At 43.2% G+C, this 10,629-nt stretch overlaps 2 protein-coding genes across 2 annotated transcripts; both read left to right on the forward strand.

Annotated features, from left to right (window-relative positions):
* Positions 1-328: 328 nt before the first annotated feature.
* On the forward strand, positions 329-3,721 carry dhrs7ca (dehydrogenase/reductase (SDR family) member 7Ca). The gene is made up of 8 exons (XM_059557190.1): positions 329-445; positions 840-874; positions 1,218-1,374; positions 2,303-2,415; positions 2,527-2,737; positions 2,930-3,022; positions 3,162-3,317; positions 3,425-3,721. Exons 2-8 carry the CDS (start codon positions 854-856, stop codon positions 3,631-3,633), a joined length of 960 nt encoding a protein of 319 aa, XP_059413173.1. The 5' UTR covers positions 329-445; positions 840-853; the 3' UTR covers positions 3,634-3,721.
* Positions 3,722-3,926: 205 nt separating this feature from the next.
* Positions 3,927-4,707, forward strand: im:6904045 (protein NATD1). Its single transcript, XM_059557191.1, has 3 exons — positions 3,927-4,127; positions 4,352-4,470; positions 4,565-4,707. The coding sequence occupies exons 1-3, from the start codon at positions 3,974-3,976 to the stop codon at positions 4,682-4,684; spliced, it is 393 nt and encodes a 130-aa protein (XP_059413174.1). The 5' UTR covers positions 3,927-3,973; the 3' UTR covers positions 4,685-4,707.
* The last annotated feature ends 5,922 nt before the right edge of the window (positions 4,708-10,629 follow it).

Here is a 10,629-nt window from a genome sequence, read left to right on the forward strand (position 1 = left end):
AACTGAAAAGTCTAGTGATGTGATCTGTAAAAATGTAGACACATCAGATTGTAGATTTTCTTCCAGTTGGTCTCCAATTAATAATAGGTCAGAGTTTTAGCTTTTGTACATATAATATGGTTAATTAATTGGGGCTTGCTCAGTTTATATTAAGTCAGTCTCAGTTTAAAGACTCAAGCCATTTTACGCTTTACTTCCAGAAACACAACAACAGTTACTCCGGCGGCTATGTATACAACATAGGACGGCTTCAGCTGTGAGCTATTAAAAGCACTCAAACCCTGCAGTATTACCATTTGTGTGTGTGTGTGTGTGTGTGTGTGTGTGTGTGCTGTTCAGAGTTGTGCAGTGAGCAGAAACACTAGTGAAGACGATCACAACCACTGATGCCTAATGCTGAAAAACAGACGTTTACATCAGAGGTGCTTATAGACTCATGCTAGTGGTAAGTAATGAAGAATAAATAACACTTGAGCACTTTAGTTGTGTGGACTGTATCTAGTGGTGCTGATATGATGTTCTGTGTTTAAAACATGTTATTGCAGTGCTGTTAATAATGTCTGAAAATGATTTGTTATGTTTTGTTTTGTTTGTTTCTTAGTCAGTCTAGCAATAATCCATATTTAGGATGAGAATCCATGGCTAATTCTAGGCTGGAATATATTTAGAGCTTTTCTCAAATGGTTTGAACATGAAGCCATGAAGCCATCCTGATAGACTTATGATAGACCTTATAATCTTATATGCTTTTAATCAGGTCTCAATCTGTCCTGTTATAGACAGGTTTAGATGAGACCTAAACTCAGATTATATTTAATTAATGTATATTCTTTCTCTAGGGTCTAGCGTTACCATGGATATTAGTGACTTTACGGTAAGAAACTGTGTTTTAAAAGAAATTTGAAGCAAATTGTTCACAGTTATATGACTCATTTTAAAATCTTTTACTCTTCTGTTGTTCTAAACCGGTTTGACTTTCTTTTTGTGGGACACAGGTTAAGTGAACTACCTTGTTGGTGATTTTTGAACTTTATGAATTGCTTTGGAAATCATGGTGGTTAAAAAACAAAAAAATCCATTCTATGGAAAGGAGTAGGACGTTCATTAAGTCATACTGGTTTGGAATGACATTAGTGTGAGCAGATGATTTCTCTGTAATCATTCCATTAAGCAACTTGACTTTTCTGTAGATTTTTCTGTTTTGATGTCTATTTCAGAGGCTGGATGTGACCTCAGTTTGGCTTGTGCTCTCAGTGGTGGCGGTCGCAGCTGGTGTATTCTGTCTCTACAGTCTGATACTCAGGCATTTAGCCAAGACAACTGTGAGGAACAAAGTGGTGCTGATTACGGATTCGCTGTCAACACTTGGAAATGGTGCTGCTCTTTCAGAACAACTGGATCATTGCTATCAGTGCAGTACCTTTGCAAATCTGTAACTTAAAAATCAATATGCCTATACTGTAAATTAAGGAAGTATGTCTATAAAAGGGTAAATTAATCCATTTTTTAAAAATATGATCTTAAATTTAATAGTCACAACCTGGCAGGATTAAAAACTGTATGTTTAATATATTAAGACATATACTGTAAGGACATGAGAATGTAGTACAGGATTGGAATGACAGACTGGCCTCCTCTAAAGCCTGAGACACACTGCATGATTTTCGGCTGTCCCAGACAAAAGATGAAAAAATTGTGTCGATTTCTGTGATCGTGGGGATCGTGGCTCCTAATCCATGGTCTTATGTTGTACAGTGAAAGAGGTTCAAAGACGGCCATTCTCACAGTCTTGCGACCAAAGATACAATAATTTACAATAATTTTCTGTCAGTGTCAGAAATACAATATTTTTGCAGTTACCACCCAAATTTACACACCAACCAATAAAAATGCGACATGAAATCAACATGACATGGCACTAAAACATAAAACTGCTTACCTCAAGCTCTTATTCCTTCCTCTTTTGCCGCTTCCACTTTTTTTCAGCACACAAAAAAAATACAAAAAGTTTGATTCATTATGCTCCATTTGTTTACCACTAGCGCATGCTAATGATGTTTTATTCCTCTATAGAAATGCGCATCATAGCCTACAATAGGTGTCCTCATCGTACAGTCTACATGCAAGTTTATTAGATCCATGTCACACAGTGTGAAAAACGATGATCTTATAGGATTGCTAAAATCGTGCAGTGTGCAGAAGGCTTAAAATAAATGCTCTTGAAAGACTGTGATGAGCCATGTTTGCAGATGAATTGCATATTCGATGTTTAACTCAGATGTTTACATTGCGATCTTTGTAGAATGTGCAACACTCTTCCATATTGGAGGCGCCAGACTGATCCTTTGTGGAAGTAACTGGGAAAAGTTGGAGACTCTAGCTGAGAAGCTGATGAGTGAATCAGATCCAACACTTGTGAGTGCATCATCACCAGTAACTGAATGAAGATTGTCTGAAACATTTAGCAATTAATTTTTTTAAGACTAGTTCAGCGTGACTTGATTCAGTTCTAACTTTCCTGCTCAGACGTTTCCGCCCAAACTAGTGGAGCTGGACTTCAGTAACATGGAGAGCGTTCCTGAGGTGATTTCTGAGATCCTGGAGTGTTACGGCTGTCTGGATGTTCTCATCTTCAACAGCAGTATGAAGGTGAAGGCTCCTGTACAGTGTCTGTCCCTCGAGATGGACAGGATCGTCATGGATGTGAACTACTTTGGGCCCATCACGCTGGTTAAGGGTAAAACGCCACAGCTGTCAACTGTGTTGTGTTAAAGCATTTTTAATTATTTTTAATTTAAATGTTGAGTATCTCACTGGCTGAAGATACAACTGGGGCCCAATCTGCTCGTGCCATGTAAAAAATTAGCAGATTGCTTGTAAAAGACCTATCAGCCTGAGGAGTTTCATGACTAGATATTTACCGTCACAGGTGTTCTCTCGTCACTGATCTCCAGAAGAACAGGTCACATTCTTCTAGTAAACAGCATTCAGGGAAAACTGACGATGCCCTTCCGCACCACCTGTGAGTTCCTGTGCCTAGTTTCACTGGATGATACTGAATATAAACTTAATGTTCATAACTCTAAACAACAGTTATAAATATATGAAGATGTCTTGAATTTATGTATCTTTGTCAGTGTAAGATGTTGTGCATTGTTTAGATGCGGCCTCCAAGCATGCCGTTCAGGCTTTCTTTGACTGTCTGCGGGCTGAGGTTCAGGAATATGGGATAACTGTCAGCATTGTCAACCACACCTTCATAAAAACTCCCAGCACGCACTCAGAGGATGAAGTCACAGCTAAATCTGTGTGGACAGGTGAGTGAACTATAGACTGACAGTTCATAATGCACAGAAAGCAAAGAACATCTTGTTTGTTTGTCTGCTAAATTGCCTTGGACTTTCTGTTTGGACACTGACTGCAGACGTCAAACCCAGCTCCCTTGGTGTGACCCCTAAAGAGATGGCATCTGAGCTCCTGAAGACTCTGAGCAGTAAGAAGAAGGAGATTTGGATGGCCCGCTCCATCCCTAAAGCAGCGCTCTATGTCAGATCGCTCTTCCCCAACCTGTTCTTCACCATCATGGCAGCAGGAGTCAGAAACACTGAAGCTGTGGAGATGCCCGATGACTGAAGGACAGTGGTTTTTACTAGAGCTGTATACTATTAAAACAGGTGTCACTGTCCTGTGTAGTCTTTAAATAAAACGGCAGTTTTCAAGTCTCAGTCTTTCAGTCTTTGAAAAAAACTAATGTTCTAATCTAATGTTTTTGAATTTACAGATAAGCCAATATAATTTTTTCTTCACGACATTCGCTAATCTGGTTAATTATTGTATTTCCCAGTGTATTTAAAGTTCACATGTAATGTTTAAATGTGATCACGTGAGTGGTGGTGGTCAGATGTGAGAGAGGACTGAATCATTACAGCGCCCTCTGCTGTTATTGCCCTGCTCTGTTCGGTGACGTCACATCATGGCGCGATACATACTGTCTCAAAAATGTATCTTTCGGTTCAGTCGAGGATTTAACAACAGCCAGCGGCTCAGAGCATCTACAAACTTCTCGAACACAAGTGTGATACACGATAGACAGAATCAGCGTTTCACAGTGACTCTTGACTGCGGCGGTAAGAGAAAAGCACGTTTTCATGTCTTTTTGACATTCAGACTCAGCTGCGTATTTACACAGCATTTCTGACCATCAAAACACCGCTGAATCATAACGCGCTGTCTAATAGTAGTTAGTCAGCACTTTAGGTTATTAGACGTACTGTATAGGTTCAAATCAAATTCCATGTACCGTAACTGTGTTAACAACAATAATAGGCTAATAATAATATTACTGAATCAGGAGCAGTGAGCAGTGCAGTCCTGAAATACTCTCTCAGTGAGGATCAGCAGGTGGAGCTGATCTCTACAGAGGTTCCTGAATCACACAGGGGTAAAGGTGCAGCAGCACATCTGGCAAAGGCGAGAGCACGCTTCAGCATCCTCAGCTCTTCAGGTTCTGCTGTTTCCTGAGACTCAATGATGAACATCTTTTTTCTTTTCTTTTTTTCTTTAGGCTGCTCTGGATTTTGTTGTTGAAGAAAATTTGACAGCGAGGATATCCTGTTGGTACATTAGAAAATATGTAGATGAAAATCCACATCTTGGATACCAGGCTTATATTGAAGATGAATAAAGACATAATTAAACAATGTCTTACCTCCTTTTACAACCTGACTCCTTGCAGTCTTTTGACAGAATGAACAGATAAACAATAAACAAATGATGGATGTACAAACGAATGAATGACTCAATCCATTCTGTCAGTCCTGAGAGTGTTGAAACATTAGATGTGTCAGATATTTTATTTTAAACTTGTCTGTCATCCAGACTTGTTAACTCTATTAAAATACAAATTCATCAATCTAGTAACCATCTCAGTGCATAGCAATCACTATTGCTTAGCAACATGAAAATCATCTTGTTACTAGTGTTATTATTATTATTATGTTATTATTATTATTTAAAAGCCCTACTAAATTCAGTTAGTGGGGGTATTATCAGAGACTGTAGAACTTATTCTTAGACTTTGGTGTTATTCAATAATTCCATGCATACATTTCAGAAATCTTCACTTTTTGTTAAACCTAAGTGAAATCCCTCTGTAATTATTATTATTAATAATTATTAAGATCATTATTTTCATCATCTGAAACACAAAGGTTTGTGTTCCAAATCATGATGTTCCACTTTCTGAAAAGCAATGAGTAAAGTAGGACATTTCTTATTATTTAAAAATGTAATTTCACAGTTTAAATTCACATTTTATTACATGACTACATCACAAACTTCAGGTAGGTGTCCCACATTGCTCTAATTTACCCATGTCGATTTATCTGTCAGTTAGAAAAGTGATTTATTTAGATTTTTACTTTGGACAATATAAAAATAAGTTTGCTTTAATTTCATTTGTACGTGGCACAGTCCCAGTCACGTGCAGAGGAGGGTGCAGTGGGTGCTTGAGCACCAGCCGCTTTTCCCCTTGATGCCCAAAGTGCCCTTTTGTCAAGGAAATTTATTATATATATATTTTTAAACACCCTTTTGTGAAGGCCTGCCCAAGTAAAATGGATGAATAATAATTTAGCCGTAAATTATCCACATGATGACCTTTCACCTGATGATCTCATCCAGGATGATCCCTCACATTCAGACACCTTTAGTAATTAAGCGCACTAATATCTTCAATAAAACGTTTGCGGCTGCCGGTAAGTGAAGTTCTCAGTGAAGCAGTGTGCTTGTTTACTTATTTTTAAATTGTTATTATTTTACAAGAACAACGTGAAGATAGCATATACAGCGGTTGTTTATATTGCTGTGTGTACTGTAGCCTTTGGAAGTAATGTTAGTTGCAGCAAGGGGCTATACTATTTTTGTTCCTAATGACAATTTCATGATTGGTATATAAAGTCTACTACGAACACCTTTTTCCCATTTTTATTACAGAATAAGGCAGGAAATATATCATAGTTTTTATACTAAATTATATGTAAGTCATTACTGCATTATTCATATGGTTTATTTATTTATTACCTGGAGATAACCTGAAAAACATATGTTTTTGCAATCGTGTGTGTATTGCACTGTAAAAAATGTATTGTCTTTATTGTAGTTAGTATTACAGTAATTGTACTGTTGAATGAAATACAGCATCTACTGGATAATTGTTGCCAGTAAGTTACTGTTAATTTGTTCATAAAAGCGACTCAGGTCGATTGCCCGCACTACATAGTAAACGTGCCCACTCCTCAGTGCCCACAAACACTATGTCACACACGGCATGTGGTTTCTGTAAAAACGAAACCAGTGCACGTTCGCTCTGCCCAGACAGACAGCGAATCGAAAGCAGTAAATGTGCACGCTTACAGCCCACAATTACTCACAGACAGCACGAGTCCCACGGGACCCGCTCAGCCCTCCCTCACTCGGTTAAGCACCGTGGGGGATCTGCCCGCTGTGATCAGCTCGCTCCCCGCCTCAAATGTCACAGGCATAACGCCCGTGTTACAGCAAGTCGAAGCGCTGCCGTTGCCCAGCCAACAGAGCCCGCTTCACATCCAACCCTTAGCCATTCATGCAGACGCATGGTCAGCGCTTCCAGGGGTTTCGGATTGGGAGCTAGACATTATAAAGAGAGGCTACTCGCTACAGTTTTTTCAACGCCCTCCGCGCTTTTTAGCGCGCGTCGAAACTACGGTCAAAACAGAAGTAGCACACCTACTTCGAGCTGAAATATCAAAACTGTTGAGCAAGGGGGCTGTGGAGCCTGTATCTCAAGCTCAAAGCGAAGGTGGGCTGTACAGCAGATACTTTCTAGTGCCCAAGAAAGACGGGGGTCTCAGGCCCATACTGGATCTAAGACAGCTAAACAAAGCATTGGTGAAATGCAGTTTCAAAATGCTTACAACCAGGAAACTCCTCGCGCATATTCGCAGAGGAGACTGGTTCATGTTGATACATCTGAAGGACGCGTATTTTCAAATACACATAGCGTCACGTCACAGGCGATACTTGAGATTCGCCTTCGAGGGCCAGACAAACCAGTATACATTCCTGCCGTTCGGCTCGTCCATGGCTCATCGTACGTTTACGTGGACACAGCGAGGTGCATGGACACAGCGCTCGCTCCTCTCAGACTCAGAGGCATGCGAGTGCTGAACTATTTGGACGACTGGCTGATTCTGGCTCAATCACGATCAGAGCTCGTGGAACACGGGGCCATTTTACTCGATCACCTCGAGAAACTCGGTCTCAGTGTTAACTGGATGAAGAGTTCGCTGAACCCCAGTCAGACGATACTGTTTTTGGGTATAGCTCTGGACTGACGCTCCATGACTGCGCGGCTGTCTCCACAGCGCGCGTTGGGCATTGAGCGCGCAGCGAGCTCTCTCCGCTGCGGCGCGGCCTTCTCGCTCAGAGAATTTCAGAAGATGCTAGGTCTCATGGCCTCAGCATCACCAGTTCTTCAGTTGGGCCTGCTCCGCATGCGCCCCTTGCAGTTCTGGCTGAAAGCGCGAGTACCGCGCAGAGCGTGGATATCCGGTCAGTTGCGTCTCAAGGTCAATCAGAGCTGTGTTACAGCCTTGAAACCCTGGACAGCGAACGACTGGTACCAATCAGGTGTAAGCCTGGGGACTTCCTCGAAAGTGAAAGTGGTGTCGACGGACGCCTCCACTTCGGGATGGGGAGCGCTGCTCGAGGGCAGACCGTTCTTTGGCCTGTGGTCAGAACGGGAAAAGCTACAACATATCAACTTACTGGAAATGCTGGCGATAGAGAACGCGCTGACGCGCTTTTGTCCCCGAATCAAGGGCCACCAAGTCTTAGTCCGTTCGGACAACATGTCTGTGGTGTCCTACATAAATCGCCAGGGCGGTCTCAGGTCCCGAAACCTGTACAGGTTGGCGGAACGCTGTCACGGAGATGGCCGTGCTGCCCGCTCTATGCTTTTCCCCCCGTCTCCCTCCTTCCGCAGGTGATAGAACGGGTGAGGGAAACAAGATGCTCAGCACTGCTTGTAGCACCACTTTGGAAGAACCAACCATGGTTTCCAGATTTGATGCAGTTAGCAGACACTGCCCCGTGGCCAGTGCCGTTGAGGAGGGACCTCCTCTCGCAGGCCAGGGGCTCGATTTGGCACCCTCAACCGGAGTTGTGGTCCCTCCATGTGTGGGCGCTCAACGGTTACCCGCTGATCTCTCAGTGGTAGTGCTAAATACTATCACTCAGGCTAGAGCTCCGTCGACTCGACGGTTATATGCCTCGAAGTGGTCAGTATTCTCCAGCTGGTGCACAGCTCGGGGATGTTCACCCCTTAGTTGTGAGGTGACGGAGGTTCTCTCCTTCCTACAGGAGCTGTTGGATAAGGGAAGAGCCCCCTCCACGCTCAAAGTTTACGTGGCCGCTATCGCAGCGTTTTCTGAGACAACGCTCGGTCAGTCAATAGGAAGGAACGATTTGGTCATCCGCTTCCTTAGAGGAGCTAGGAGGCTGAATCCTCCCAGACCTCCGTCAGTCCCTGTATGGGACCTCTCGACGGTTTTGGAGGCCATGAAAGGTTCCCCTTTCGAGCCTATCTGAACAATTAGCCTCAAACATCTGTCATTCAAGACAGTGTTCTTGTTGGCTCTCGCTTCAGTGAAGCGTGTGGGTGACCTGCACGCGCTCTCGGTGAGCCCGACGTGCTTGGAGTTTGGGCCTAATGACTCAAGAGTCATACTCAAACCTAGGCACGGTTATGTGCCGAAATCCCTCAACACACCGTTTTGGGCTCAGGTTATTTCCCTGTCTGCCCTGTCGGTGTCAGAAGAGGATGGAGACTCAAGTCTTCTTTGCCCCGTTAGGGTTTTAAGAACTTATGTGTCTCGCTCTGCTGTCTTCAGACAGACTGAGCAGCTGTTTGTCTCGTTCAGTGGACGTTCCAAGGGAATGGCTGTTTCGAAACAGAGCCTATCCAGATGGATAGTTGACGCTATAGCGTTAGCTTACACTTCCAGGGGCCTTCAGTGCCCACTGGGTGTCAGAGCACACTCCACAAGTGGCGTCGCCTCATCGTGGGCGTGGTCTAGTGGGATTTCCTTACAGGATATATGTATGGCGGCAGGATGGGCCTCGCCGTCTACATTTATCAGGTTCTATAACCTAGAGGTTCCCGCTCTGCAAGCAAAGCTGTTGTCGGTATAGTTGAATCAGTGTCCTGATTGGAACTCTGAGATCGCAAGCGCGATGCGCTGCCGACTGTTATATGGGTAGTATTGCATAAGACCCACATTCCCACATTGGTCAGGCCTTGCCTTGAATATGTGATGTAATATTGCCGCGTCTACGGACGCTGCTAGATATGGGACAGAGGGTTCCCCCTCCTGTTCTAGGACTCTCTGTGAGTCCCTCTAAAGATTGTGCACTGTAAATCCTGGGCTTCGCTTCCAGGTTTATTGGTGTGTGATCTCTGCACACACGGCGCTTTACATGGGGTTCCCGTAGCGTCTTAGCTAAGACGCAGTACGAGAGAACTCTCGTAAGAGAAGGCCGTGCGTACGATTCACTCTGGTTCGCTTCGGCGATGAAATAAATCAGGTGAATCAGCCTTTTCGAGCTCCCTTTATAGGGCTAGGCCACACCCGTTTCGGCGGGAAGTGGCATGGAGTCTCATTGGTCTGATGTTGCATCAGCCTACGCTCGATAGGCTTATGCAGTTGCCGCAGAGCAGCCAATGAGCGAGCGAGACGTCTCGCCTATGGCTATGTGCTGCTGCAAATGCGCTTTACAATAATTCAAAATTAAGGATAATTTTTTGCTTCAGTGTATCGTGAAAAGAGACTTTTCCCGTAGCGTCTTAGCTAAGACGCAGTACTCGTTCCCTCTTCTAGAGAGAACCGAGGCTACGTTAGTAACCGAGTACGTTCTCATCCCAAAAGGCATTTTAGATGCACTCACAGAGCTGCACAAGTTGGTTAAGAAAGAGAAAACCAGGTCCCCCATAGTAAAAAAAAAAGAGAAAGATATTGTATTTTTTTTTTTTTTGGTTGTTCCAACCCCCCAGATGTTTTAAGATTGTATTCACACTACAATAAAACAATAATACAATCTACATGTGTTTGGTTTGAACATTCATTACGACATTAAGAGAGCTGAAAGTCTTAAAGTCCGCTGCTAGCACTGCTTGAGGAAAGCTATGCTTCCTGCTGCTGCTGGCAGTCCTAACACGGGGCATGTCTGCTGGTCTGATTTAATTAAACAGAGAAAAATCAAACATTAGACCACCTCACTGATTCAGAAATATTTATTTGTGTAACTGTAACATCTCTTACAAACCAGTTATTAGCAGGGGCACTGTTCTGTAAATAAGTGTTCTTTTTGTATTTGTGCTACAATTGCATTGAATCAGGTCCTTTGCTGAGTATGTTTTACTGTAAGCCTAGTAAGTGCTGGACATACTGCACAGTAAGTAGGTAGATGTCTGAGCCATGTGATTGGGAGTGTCCCAGGGGATTTATAGCTGCCATTTGTTCATCACTCAGTACATCGCCCATCTCAGGAACAGTGACACCATGGTGTGGCTCATCAGGCAGGCCACTGTCC

Source organism: Carassius carassius, chromosome 9, assembly GCF_963082965.1.
Source record: "Carassius carassius chromosome 9, fCarCar2.1, whole genome shotgun sequence".
Taxonomy (NCBI): Eukaryota; Metazoa; Chordata; class Actinopteri; order Cypriniformes; family Cyprinidae; genus Carassius; species Carassius carassius.

Excerpts from the sequence above, each read along its gene's own strand:
- dhrs7ca (XM_059557190.1), top strand. The coding sequence starts at position 854 with ATGGATATTAGTGACTTTACG. Across the intron at positions 875-1,217 it reads TGGATATTAGTGACTTTACG|AGGCTGGATGTGACCTCAGT; the intron begins GTAAGAAACTGT and ends TGTCTATTTCAG. Across the intron at positions 3,318-3,424 it reads AGCTAAATCTGTGTGGACAG|ACGTCAAACCCAGCTCCCTT; the intron begins GTGAGTGAACTA and ends CACTGACTGCAG.
- im:6904045 (XM_059557191.1), top strand. The coding sequence starts at position 3,974 with ATGGCGCGATACATACTGTCTCAAAAATGTATCTTTCGGTTCAGTCGA. Across the intron at positions 4,128-4,351 it reads AGTGACTCTTGACTGCGGCG|GAGCAGTGAGCAGTGCAGTC; the intron begins GTAAGAGAAAAG and ends TTACTGAATCAG. Across the intron at positions 4,471-4,564 it reads CAGCAGCACATCTGGCAAAG|GCTGCTCTGGATTTTGTTGT; the intron begins GCGAGAGCACGC and ends TTTTTTCTTTAG.